Source organism: Phalacrocorax carbo, chromosome Z (assembly GCF_963921805.1).
Source record: "Phalacrocorax carbo chromosome Z, bPhaCar2.1, whole genome shotgun sequence".
Taxonomy (NCBI): Eukaryota; Metazoa; Chordata; class Aves; order Suliformes; family Phalacrocoracidae; genus Phalacrocorax; species Phalacrocorax carbo.
The window spans coordinates 10,962,153-10,975,719 of NC_087548.1; the positions used below are offsets into that span (position 1 = coordinate 10,962,153).

Genomic DNA, 13,567 nt, shown 5'->3' on the forward strand with positions numbered 1-13,567 from the left:
GGACAAAAGAGTTATTCCCCCCCTCCCTTCACGCACACGGGCATACGCCCCTCTTGGTCTTGCCTGCGTAGCAAGGTAGCGTTGGTGGCGAGAGGAGCCGGGCAGGGGCCTGCGGAGGATGGAGGAGAAGCCCTCCGCCAGCATCAAGCCCTACCTAGACAAGCTCACCCTGGGGGTCACGCGGATACTGGGTGAGCGGAGGTTTGGGAGGGCCCTGTGGGGTCGGCGGGCAGGCCGGGGTGGGTGGGTGTGTCTCTCTGTCTCTCTCTGTCTCTCTGTCTGTCTGTGAATCTGCTCAGAATCAGCTCCCCATTGTTACCTTGTCTGTGTGTGCCTGTGTCTGTCTGTCTGTGAATCTGCTCAGGATCAGCTCCCCGTGGTTACCCTGCAGCTCCTTCCACAGCCTTGGACTTTCTCCACAACATGCCCTCCATGCTACCTCCATATTTCGCTCAGATCTTGAGCCTCCTTGCACCCCTGCAGTTCCCTTTGAAGTTCAGCAGGAGTGCCAGGCATTCAACATCTACAAGTAAGGCTTCTCAGACAAAACGTTACCCACAGCAGTAGAATCACAAGAATTGGTGAAAGGATTTGCATGTGTAAAGGATTTTACCATCAGACCTTTAACGTGTCAGCAGCTTGGGGCCCAGAAACCTCTTATTTGTACACCTGGAAAGCAATACATCTATTACAAGCCTTGCATATGACTACAATACCAGCTGCAGTTCCAGAACTACTTCTTATGAATTTTAAAGCCAAAAGTGACGGCTGTAATTACTTCACCCAGCTGCTGTATTGCAGGACAGTGAGTTTCACCTGTAACCTAGGCATACCGCTAATCACGCATGTCTTTAGGTAGCTACTCAGACAGACGAGATTAAAAAATCAGGGCAAAATTCTTGCATTGGGCTTCAGTGAGGACAGGATTTCATCCTCAATCTCTGTTCAGTGTTCTTTTACTGACTTATTCTTGGACTTCTTGGGGAGAGGGAGGGATGCTTGGTTTTTTTGGTTTTTCCGGTTGTGAGGTCAGGATAACGTTATCGTTCTACTCTGTGAGAGCATCAAAAAGGTGAAACTACTGATGGTAAACCATCATGGCAAATGCTTCTCTGAAGTAGCTCTTTTTAAAAAATTACTAGCCCTGCCCACATTTTCATCACCAAGGCTCAGATGATTGAGAGCTGCATGATGCTAAATATGTCCAAAGTTGATGTTGCCATCTAAACTGTTTTGGATAAGTACGTTATTTACACCAGCAAGAACGGCAATGCAGGTTTGGCTCTGAAAGTCCTGCAGCATCCCTTTCATGTGGACACTGCTGCCTGGTTTGAGTTTTTTTGCTTTTCTGCTTGTATGTCTGACAACTTGTATTGTGCAATATAGCAATGCACGCCCCAGTCCATTGCAGGGATGTTTTACTCTGGTTCTTTTCTCTGTCTGTCCTCTCCTGGGAATTTGCACATTTTTTCCCAGTGAAGTAGTCCAAAGCATGTAAATTGTGGCACCATATTAATTAGAATTGCTGAGCTAATTGGGAAATATTACCAATCCGTTCTGTGTTTCTTTCTTTCAAACAGCAAATAGTTTCTAGCACTGCACACTACTGAGTCTTTCTGAATGAGATACCATCTTATTTTAAATCTTGTTTTGGGAAGTCTCATGAAGCCAGTAGATAATTTTCTGCCTACCATGACATAAGAGCAGTAATAGGCTTTTAACTCTGGGTTTGTGAAACATTTTTTTCAGGAGATAGAAATGATCATGTAATGATCAACATACTCCTTTTAAGCAAGAAAATTTTGCACGTACAGTATATGGGAGCTCGAGGCAAATCTCACAGAATCACAGAATCCCAGGTCGGATCATCTAGTCCAACCTTTCTAGGAAGAGCACAGTCTAGATAAGATGGCCCAGCACCCTGTCTAGCCGACTCTTGAAAGTGTCCAGTGTAGCCAAGTCAGCCACTTCCCTGGGGAGATTATTCCAATGGGTGACTGTTCTCACTGGGAAAAATGTTCCTCTCGTGTCCAATCGGAATCTCCCCAAGAGCAACTTGTGTCCATTCCCCCTTGTCCTCTCCATGTGACACTGTGTAAAAAGGGAGTCTCCATCTTTTTTGTAGCTGCCCCTTAAGTACTGGTACATGGTGATGAGATCCCCTCTGAGCCTCCTTTTCTCAAGGCTGAACAAACCCAGCTCTCCCAGCCTATCCTCGTATGGCAGCTTCCCAGTCCTCTGATCATCTTGGTGGGCCTTCTCTGGACCCCTTCCAGCCTGGCCACATCCACATCTCCTTTAAACAAATTCTATATATGAGGTTGAGGGCAGTGTTTTGGGTTTTTAACTTGTAGTCTCTGTGGAAGTCCCTACAAGGTGGGAGATTTCTCACAAGCATTATGGAGGTTATAATTTGAGGACAAACGAAAGGCATCTTTCCTATTGCCAGTATGATTCATTTTGCTGAAGTTCTGTGACTAAGAGCAAGTTCCAAAAAAGTTGATTGCTCACAACAAAATATAAATGGAACGTGTTAGCTGTTCTGGACTGCCCAGAGCAGGAGCATACTTCACTATTTACATTCTTTATTAAATAGGAGTGTAACCATTCAGACATTTTAGAAAGATGCTGAGAGTTTATCCAACTTGCAGGCAGTATTAGCAGTACTGTAAGGACTGATAATGCTGTGATTTCCTGCTTCAGCTTTGTGACAGACCATTACATCAGCTTTTTCTCATTAGTACTGCAAAGCATTTTTGGAAGCTTACAGGTGAAATGTCCTAAAAACAGGACAGGGTTTACTGTGACCTTGATTCAGAATAGTTAATAGGGAGGAACCTCCTGAACTAGTTAAGCTTTATCCTATAACTTTTGTCTAACATAGGTGGTGTCTTTATTTCTTCCATCTGGAAGAAAAAGCAACCCAGGACAGACTTCTCCTCATCAATGTTTAATGGAGCTCCCATCCATACCTACACACATCTGTTAAACGTGGTCTTCATTTTACCCACAGGATATTTTTAATATAACATCAGGCTTTTAAGATGGAATTTCTTTTTCTTTTGATCTTGGATTTGGTTCAGACCTCTTTAGAAGTTGCAGTTCTCTTGTTCCTAGACATCTTCTTTGACTGATATTTAATCTTCTGTCATCCCAGCTGAGCCATTGTGCATGATGAATTAAACATCCCTGCTGTTTTCTTTGATCACAGAAATAACAATTACTCTGTTATTATAACCTCTTAACTTGTCATAAGGCTTGCATAGCTTAGATGGAAAATACCAGCTAGATCATTGATTCCACGAACTTCTTTAGAAGCAGAAGACACACAGACAGCTTATATTTGAGCAAGAGACAGATCCCCCTACCTTGCACCCATATATTTGAAGTGAAACTTGGTGAAACATCAGAGTCTTCTGTATGTGGGGGCCCAGCATTGGCCAGAAAGATTACCCAGGTGACATACTAGGATTTTATTTTCTTTCTTTTTTTCTGTCTTTAACTTGGAGTTTGATTTTATGGTGCTATGTTTTATCTTTTAAATTATCTGAGAAGGTAGCAATCAATACTTCCAATTAAAGTGAAGTTCAGACTTTCTGAAACTCAGTGCTGCTCTTCCACCAGCATAATGGACAACAGCAACACCATTGCTAGAATTAAAAGCCCAGCACTGGAGATAAAAACCAAACCAAGCCTGCCTTTCCTGTCTAGTGCACTGAGTATGCTTTACCAGAAAGCAATTATAATATGTGTGACTGCTTTGAGAGCCAATACTTTCACAGCAGAGCAGGTCTTGAAAGCCCTGCACAGTGATCAATTCTACTCCATGGCCCTGTGTGCTGGGTTTGCAATTCCAACAACAAGTTAGTAGTCTTTCTGGACCTGATCCAAAGTGAATGAAGTCAGTGGGAACTCTTTCAGTTGGCTGTAGATGAAGTAAAACATTATAAAATAATAACTGCAAGGGAGACCGTTCTGCCATCACACACCCACAAGGATAACACAATGTAGATTAGTATCTTGCATTTATATAGCACTCTTTCCCATAAAATACTGAGATGATTTTTATAAATGATGAGCTCAGTGCTTATTACAAATTTGGATGTGCCCAGGTGGGATTCCAGGGAAATTACGTTTGCTCATACAGGTCCCTTTGGCAGGATCAGGTTCTGCATCTGTTCAAACCCACTGAATCCAGCGCTGAAGCGTGCCTGTCTTTGGGGAATACTGTTGTTAGCAATTCACAGCAACACTGCACATCTTGTGTCAAGCTGAGAATATCCTACCCAACTGAAACCACAGGCCGTGCTTACAAAGATTCTTCTCTCTTTTAGAGTTTTCCCAGAAACCTCTGGTTGATTTTTCCATTAATCCTCTGCAAAAGATCACACCTTGAATACAAAATGCATGTGTGCATATATATCTATAGAAACCATCAAAGGATGGCATCATGTGCAGAACTAGGCATCTTCATGCCAAGACATGCTGAGTACAGTTACACACACCAAAAAAAGCGACTGCTCAGTCACCAGCACAATGCTTGCAGTCATTAATGCCTTTTTCCCAGGTGTCAGTCAGGTTAACTTGCAAAATTGTCTGACTCTCAGTGCTTGGTGTCATCCATGCCAGCTGCAAACACACTCCTCTTCTCGTTCTAGAGACTTCTCCAGGAGTTGCTGAGGTAACGTTTGTGGAAAAGGAGCCAGCTGAACGCCACACAATCATCTCATGGGAGCAAGTGAGTATTTTCATGATAATACTGCAGTGAGGTCAGTCTGAAAGAACTGCAGCCCATGGAGAATGTCAAATGCAATGGCTACCTTGTGTTTATTTGTCAGACAGCCTGTTACCAAGTTTGATGCACAATGGAGCTTAAACACGTTTTTCTTTTTTTTTTAATTGGGTATTACTTTGCCTTTTAGGCTATCACATGTACCTGATCTGTTGGAGAAACTTCATCTGTGTAGGTATATTCAGAATGACAACTCTAAGAAGGAATCATATAACTGTAGTAGGCAGCAACAGTGGTGACTCAGTGGAGAACAAACATAGTTCTGTTTCAGGTCTGAAGCCATTTTCCAACCCCCTTTTAATCAGAACGAAGAAGCTCTTTATTATTCATGACCATTAAAGGAAAAGGCCTCAAGGTGGAAAATACCACTGAGCCACACAGTTCATTCTAGTTACTTATTGCTCTTTTCAGTCTCAGCTATTCAATTCCACTTCTTATAGCCCCTCCTTCCACCTTCTCTTCAGCTAACCAACCCAATCTTTTGGCCAAGGCATGACCCATTGCCTGTTTTAGAAGACTTTGAAGGAGAAATACTGCCTTGATTCTACTGACCTCACTGCATCAGAGTATGTGACTAGAGGGCTCCTGAATACTGTTGTCTGACTCTGGTGGGCAGAGATGGCATTTTTGGTCCCCTTTTTTAATATACATGTGTTTATCAATCCCATGATCGTGGGGGAATAACTACTTTCTAGGTATCGGCTTATCTAGGGAAGGGCTAGTAGAAGCTGACTGGCCTTTGTAAAGTGGTGTGGCAGAGGATGGACTTGGTGAATCACCCTCCCTCTGCTCCAACCTTGGTTTTTCCCTAATGATATCCCTAAGAAAATGGAATTTTTAGAATCCTTTGCTAAAGACAGCAATGCATTACGCGAGCCTGGCAAAACAGAAGTTGAGGGCCGGAGACAGAAACTGAGAGACAGAGAAGCACTTGTTTTATGACTATATCCTTGTGGAGAGCTGAGAGACTGATCAGAGCAAACATCCTGCTTCAGAAGCCCTTGAGCAGAGGATGATCAAGTATATAGTCAAGGAGAACAACTAATTGGGATGTAGGTAAGAACTAAAACAAAGTGCCCAGTAGGGGAAATATCCTTGTTATAATACCAAAAATCAGGCCCATAGTCCAGGAGCCACCCCCCTCTAGTGAGTCCCTTAACTTATGAGCATGCATGGTAAATTAAAAATGAGCTATACCGTTACATCCAAGTGAGAAAGAAATTAACCAATTATTAGCTGAGGTGTGTGAATATTAGCTGTGATTTACACATTTAACTGTATAAATGCCTTGTAGTTTCTCGGTGTGGTGTGCTGGCTTTGTGGGTTCCCAGCTAGCACCAATCTTTGCACAAAAATGACTCGAATGAAATACCTCAGCTCTGTGTGGAGTTTGGCATTTTGCACACTGGGTGAACAAACCAGCTTTTCAGGATAACACTAACGCACATGCTCCTAGAGACTGCACTTGTTACCACTACATAAAATAACTTCTCCTTTGATGACACCTTGCCATTTACAGTTTTTCCTAAACATCAGGGAAAAATCTCGCACTAGTTTTGGTAACACCCTATCCCATTTAGTGATATTTATCAATAATTTATAAATCCAGGTCAGAATGTATGTACTGTAAACCTGTGTTATTTACTGAAACTTGAACAGTAGCCCGCAACTTCAGTCAGGCAGAAATGTCCAGTTTTTCAGGTTCTTGTGAACTGATTCCTGATTTCGTGTAGCTGTTGTTCAGGTGTCGGATTAACTGGGCTGGAAACCCTGAGGTGCTCTGACTGTGAGCCAGATCAGGTCCAGGAGCAGCAGAGTGGCATTTGCTCATTATTCTGCTGAGTAAAGAGGACTGCTTCTCCTGAACAGGGTATTGCTCTGATTTTCAGGTGCCTCTACTCCTCTGAACTAAATTGGGTTTGTTTCAAAACTGAGCTATTCTTGTAGAGCCAAGCTTTGAAATGCTGTAGTCAAAGCACTTCACTCCAAAGATGTGAAAACAAAACTTCAGCTTCACACCCCCCACCCCAGTGATGGACTAAGTTAATTGTGGAAGTAAATAGTGAAAGTTAAGTAGATACAGTTGAGCTGCACTGCTAATGGTGAAGGACTTTGCTCTCTGTTTCTTTGCTTTTGATTCCAGTTGCACTGATAAAACCTGAAATCTCCCTCTCGAATTAAGAGATAGATATGTTCTTTTTCCTTTTTTTCTTGAGCTTTGGGGATGAAGTCTGATATCTAAAACAGTCCACACAACTGCAGTATGTCCTGCAGTGATGATTAAGTGCAAAGCACTCAGCACCTGACAAGGCTCTTCCAGGATGGACTTGCACCTCACTTTCCTTCAGACTCATCCTGCTTCAATTTGAATACAAGTTTATGTGTACCCAATGTTCACTTTTATCACTGGTTTAAATTTTATTTTCATAGCCACTAGGTGGCAATACTTACACACGTAATCATTTCTCTATAGCTGAGATTTTAACAAGATCTTGTTACAGTCTGTATTTTTAACACCCGTCTACGTCTTTGGTTATGAAAGTATTTGCAAGGCTTTTTGTGTGACATAGGGAAAACTGGTCAAACTATTCCCAAAATTACATTCTTTTTTTCCAGAAAAAGCCTCTCTTTTCATTGAGACTTAACAAATTGAAGCTCTATTCTTGAGATTTTTTGGGGTTTATTACATTTTTTTCTAGAAGCAATTTTTCCAGTCCTATTTCAGTTTTCCAATGGAAAGGTGTTCCTACTGAGAGAAAATCTATGGTATTCAGAAACTCTTAAAAGAAAATCAACCTTTTAATTATGAGTGATTAAAATATTCTAATAATGCTGGCAGTATCATCTTTTTTTTTTTTTCTCCATCAGGTCTGTTTGTTAAATTGGGCTGTGCCTGGTTTGTGCTAGTATTTAACCAGATACTACAGTGGAAGTTTTAAAATCTTAGATGAGATTGTTGAATGTCCATTGGCTGCCATGAGGCTCTGCAGGGGAAGGTGAGCTTCACGACAGAAGACAGTGCAGCAAAACAATAGGAGAGAGATTTTTTCCCAAGGCTTTCTGTAGAAAGCTGTTAAATCTTACACTTCAGGAAATCAAGCCTGAAATCAATCCTGAATATTTTATTGGAAATCAGCACTCTCAGAAAAATATTTAAGGTATTTGATTATTGAGCATTCACATGGGTAGCATCACTTCCCCAAAACTTTAAAGCAGTTCAAAATATTTTAATTAAAACAGGTAATTTTTTCACATTTCCTGGTATTTAGACCTACCAAGATGTTATCTTTTCCCCAAGAAAGTGAAACAAGCAACAGAAGAGGGAGTAGAGACAGAGTTACCAGCTCACTGGAACACCAGTGCTAGTAATTGTATATTGCCCTATGAACCTGTTTCCACTCCTAAAATTAGGCTGGCAACTGCCCTGCTCCCCTCCACATGCAATTTTTAGAAGTAGGTGTTATACTAAAATATTGCTAGGAGGCAGTCTTGTATCTGCAGTGGCAATGTCTGAACCACGTTTCTTTTTGCCTCAACCAGAAGAGAAGTACATCACTCACATCATTGTTTCGGTTTTCAAAAAATAGAAAATTGCATTCTGTTACAGGCAGCTTGAGGTCCCAGAGCTCAGCACCTCAGCAGGCCAAGCAAAATGAAGGGGGTCATTTTGCCTGTTCCTCTAATTGGCTTGTTAGCAGTGTCTGAATTGCTCCTGGCTGGTTATAAGCAATCCCTGCCCATCACGTTACTGGAGCATTGATTTTCTACAACTCTACAGGGGAAATTTGTTCTTTCTCCTTATGTACTTTGTCTACAATGATTTATTTTATTGTGATAAAACCATAAAAAAGCCCTCAAGCAGTCTGGTACTTTGCTGTTGTGGACTGTCTTAGGCTGCCACAAAATTTAGAAACTCTGCATGTAAGCCTCAGTGCTGTGGGGGTCAGGTCTACCCCTTTTGGGGCAAGAAAACCAAGCAAGGTGATCTTCTGGGAGCACCCCCCAGATCAGGTTTCTAAAAGGTGCGACAAGAATGTCTCAGTATCTTACATAAGGTAACGTATTCTGCATTCACTGGCGGCTAGGGCAGACCAGTGTCAAAACAGCATGACATTAAGGAGACAGAAAGGTAGCTGCTGGTGTGCTCTGCTACATGGAAACCCTGAGAAGTGACATAAATCCCTTCCTTTTCTCCCCAGAAGTTGAATAAAACTCATTCAGTTTTTTAGAGAAGTCTCTCTAGAGTGATATGCTTTGATTGCTGTCCCTTTCTTTAGTATATTTGCTTGGGAGGCATTGTTACAACAGTGCTTTAAGTGAATTGCCATATGTCAGTGTTTTAGCTCTGGATCCAGCGCTGATCTAGTCTTGGCAGCAAGGCTACCCTGGTTCTAATATTATTCTCTTTCTTCAATGGTCTGTGCTTTCTTGGGAGACTATTTGGGGATATTACAGACAATAAAGAAAAGAAATGGACCTCACACACCATATTGGGCACTTGGGATATTTTGTTTTATGAGCTGATGAGTGTAACCAGATGACTGGAGTGAAAACAGCTGCTTGCCAGGGCTGTGGTTAAGCCACTTCTGGCATGTTATTAGGAATACCGTATTTTATGGGGCTGGAGATCACAACCCTGGAAACTACGAGTTAGGCAGGGGGAGTACAGAGCTTGAGAAGTCATTTTTAATATGTAGTAGTGGCTTGTTTCTCTGACTCGGCTGTAAGAAGACTACTGTTTTGAAGTCATACGATCATGTGGCTAAGCATAATATGACAAATTAGTCAATCCTTTCTGTGAAATGGGAGAGATGGATATTAGTGAAACTTTCTATATAGAGGCCTTTTCCTATAAACCCCAGATTTACTCTGGTACAGCATTTTCCACCCATCTGTTCTGCACCATCGTTTGGAAAGTCATGCAAAGCGGCATCGTTAGGAGAATCCTAAAATAATGTGAGGAAGGCAGTCATTTGGAGAAACATGCACATGTTGATCTTTCCCTGCAGAAAAGGAGGATTCAGAGCAGAAGGCTTATCCAGATGTGATTTTTTTCCTTGTCTTAATCAGCTGTGTTTGTTCAATTGGGCTGTGCCCAGTTTGTGCTAGTATTTAACTGGATACTATGGTGGAAGTTTTAAAATCTTAGATTTTATCATCTGGTTCTGCTTAGAGGAGAACATCCACTGGAGCCAAGAGAGGTGTTTCCATATGTATTGTTCCTGCTGGGGCAGGTTTTTTAAAACTGGGGAGGTCAAAATGGACCGATAGTGCTGTGTAAACATTTATACTTTTCTAAGGCTTTGTAGCAGGTCTGTCCTATTTTCTTTCTTCATAGTTTTAAACCTAGTCACTGTACTTACAGCTACAGCTTGAAATCAGAAGTGGTGAAAGCACAGCATGAAATTATAAATATTTAGGACTGAGAAGAACCCACAGAAGAAGGTGTGTTTGTTAAAGGCATTTGAAGAACTTCAGATATGTCCACGTGGTTTAGTAATCCCCTGAAACTTACCACCAGGGCCTCAGCCATCAGCAGGCACTTATGAAAGGACGATAAATTCTTCTCAAAACAAAGTTTCTAAAGTATCAGATTCTCTGCTTTAATACCTGTTGCCTCTGGAGATTTTCCCTACCTGGGTTAAGAAAGCACTGTGCTAGCCACCAGGCAGCTGACAGGGCAAGTAAAGTGACCTGCCCTATTGCAAGCTGCTAAGGCATTAATATCTGGGACTCATCAGTAGCAGTCTGTCGGCATAAATAGATATGCTTAGAAAGTAGGTTAACGCACAGAAGTGAAGGTTGTGGGTGGGTTAGAGGGTCCTGCACAGTGTATACACTACAGTTTAGGGGACAGGGACTGTAACATCTCAAAGAAAGTGACTGTGAATAAGACTTTAACAGGCAGAAGGGCTGCTGTTGTCCTAGGGGAGGGAGGGGATGTGGACAGGAGGAGGCCAGCGCCTTCCCTTGCTCATGGCAGTCACTGATGGCCAGAGGCCAGTGTTGCAGCTGGATGCACAACTGGCAGGCGGCTCCTGCTGGGTAGATGCCTTGAGGCAACATCAGTGCAGATAACTGGATGGGCACAAGTTGCAGGCATGGGGAAGAATCTGATCAGCGTCTCTTGAGATCTTACAAATTCATGCCCCAAGTGAAGCAGGGCTATATGAACTGCATGTGGATGTTTCTTTTCCTAACCTATTGGTTACCAGAATATTCTTCCTTTATTTTGAGACTTTGAATATTGCATTTTCTTGTAGCTGTAGGGAAGAAGTCCCAGCAGAGGCACAATATTGGAAAGCTATTAATATCTGACCGGTCTGTTTTCTCCAAAGCAATTCTGTAACAGCTTCAAAACCCACCCAAACCTCTGAGGCAGGCTGTGAATACCTACCTGAATAACATCTTGATCTGTGGCAGGGTAAGCCTGTATGAGGGACAGCGCTACTGACCTGCAAATGTTCTTAAAGTTTGTAATTCTGTCTTTTCTTGCTTTGAGTGTCAAACTCACTGCACAAAGAGCAGGCCATATCCAGCAGCATGTCTTTAAAACTGGCTGAATGAAAGAAATACACCTTTTTCAGAAAAGGCTGAAAATCCTGTCACAAAAGTACCTGAATTACCAGACGTACTATGTTGCAAATCTCACGTTATTTGTCCATTACCCTGTAAAATATATCTCCCAGAGTCCTGAGGTTATAAACAGGTCTCAGATTGACATTTTAAAGAAGTTGTCTATTCTCCTGGTTTAATGACAAAGCTTGACACTCAAGGGGCTTATTTATGTCTGTGTCCCTGAGCAGATTTAAAAGCACATGGGACTGAAAAGGAAAAATGACAAGTTGCAACTTTGAGGTTCAGACTGCAGTTAGGAAAACTTTTTCACAAGAAGGGTGGTGCAGCCGTTGGACAGAACACGGAGGTTGTGGAACCAGCATCATTGGAGACCGTCTTTAGTTTTGGGGTCTGATCCTTTCAAAGTCTTGAGTTTGACAATACTTTAGATGCAAACTCACTTCAGTCTTCCTCAATCTGTTTTTTTCTCTAAAACAATTACAAACAAAACAAAAAAAACCTTTAGTCATGCGTGTTGCTTGTCATCTTAAAACTGACGGACTTCTGTACTGTTTCATTTTGTGTTCTTGACATATCAGCAGGAATGGAGTGTCACTGGTCTGCAGCCAGCCCTGTCACCAGCAGCACTGCCTGCAATTGCCTATAGCTCTTTGGGCTTCTTCTTGTTCTGAGGATAAGCCTTTATCCTTACTTTCCTCCTATTTGTTGCTTAGCTGAAGAGTCAAAGTTAAGAAAGGCTCCTTCCACAACTAAGACGGGTATAGGAGATGGGTCCTCATTCTTAGAAGCACTCCCACCAGTTCATGGACGTTGCTTCTTTCAGTGTTGGCTCAGGAGGAAGCAGGCTTAGGACACCCAGCCAAGCACTGAAGTTTGGTGGGATGAAGCCAGACCAGCAGGTTTGTGAGTCTGACTCTATGCGTATTTGCACACATACTGTTTGTTAAGTGAAATGTCAGATCTGCTTGTATATGTGCAACTATTGAGTCTATGCTGCTCTTACCTGCTTGGAACTGAAGTTCCTCAGAATGAGAGAGTCCTTGTGCAAATATTACACATACTTCAGTGGAACAGGTAGGTTTACTCTGATTTCATTTAAAGCAAAACTCTACTCTTGTAAGCTGTATATATGAAAAAGCCAATTGTTCTTATATATGTGATCTTGGAGTGGCTGCTAGTGTCGAAGGATGATATGTCATCTCAGTGGGTAACAATCCTGTAATAATCTTGTGACACCTGACTGGTCATTGTAAAATTTTCCCAAGTCATCTTTCTTAATAGAGTAGCACAAACCCAAGAAATATGGAGTTTTCTTCCAAGGTTTTAAGATGAGATATTTGAGCTGACATGAGTCATCTTGGAGTTGAGCAAAATATTTGGTGGCAAATATTTCTGTATCAATATTCAGATGTTCTTTGATTTTGAGGCATGTTCTGCATTTTCCCATAACACTTTGATTGTGATTTGCAGAAAAACTCCTGCGTATTGCCAGAGGATTTAAAGAACTTCTATCTAATGACCGATGGCTTCCAGATGACCTGGAGTGTGAAGACCGATGGTGAGTCCATGTGTTCCTCTCCACCAATACCCTCATTTCACTGCAGCCAGTCTTTCCTTTGCAGAGTCTCTCTAATTTCAAACTTAGCGTCTGCACAGTCTGTACAAATCTGTCAGCATCCTGCATTAGTCTGAGCAAAAGCACATGCACCAAGTCATTTTGAATGAAAAATCAGCACCATTCCTTAAATCGCAAAAAAATGAAGTAGTTTGTTTCTGCTAGGCAGCTTGTTCAGTGACTACAGAAAGCTGACCTATGAATTAATAAGTGAGTGCAGTTCTGCATGGGATCATAGACTATTTCAGATACGTCCTGGTGAGGAAAAAAATGTGACTGCACATCAGAGGCCCCTTCCTGATGCAACTGGGCAAAGCCTATTAAGCCTATTGCTTGCATGTGCTGGACTTCCACAGAAGAGACATGTACAAGGAACGCTGGCTAGAAACCAAACAAGACTTCTTGATGTAAATAACCATTCTGTAATACACTGGTTATCTGTTGACACTCAGATTTAGGTATGTAGTTTAAACCTCATACCTACACTCCCTCTGTAGTTCACGGAGAGAGAAGCAGCTCTAGCACTTTATGCTATCATAAAGGAGTTGGAAGACTCACCCTTTGATAATGCCTCTCTCTCA

The 13,567-nt window shown here is 42.0% G+C and overlaps 1 protein-coding gene across 5 annotated transcripts in view; it reads left to right on the forward strand.

Annotated features, from left to right (window-relative positions):
- Window positions 1–13,567, forward strand: part of TPGS2 (tubulin polyglutamylase complex subunit 2) — a 21,245-nt gene continuing 7,678 nt past the window's right edge. Inside the window, exons 1-4 of one of the 5 annotated variants that reach the window (XM_064438176.1) lie at window positions 127–191; window positions 4,659–4,738; window positions 4,923–4,967; window positions 12,842–12,929. In XM_064438176.1, the coding sequence (XP_064294246.1) occupies window positions 4,729–4,738; window positions 4,923–4,967; window positions 12,842–12,929 (143 nt within the window). In that variant the 5' untranslated portion in view covers window positions 127–191; window positions 4,659–4,728. Of the gene's footprint in view, window positions 192–4,658; window positions 4,739–4,922; window positions 4,968–12,841; window positions 12,930–13,567 lie in introns of all 5 variants that reach the window. The other 4 variants (XM_064438177.1, XM_064438178.1, XM_064438175.1 and 1 more) reach the window with 4 other exon arrangements.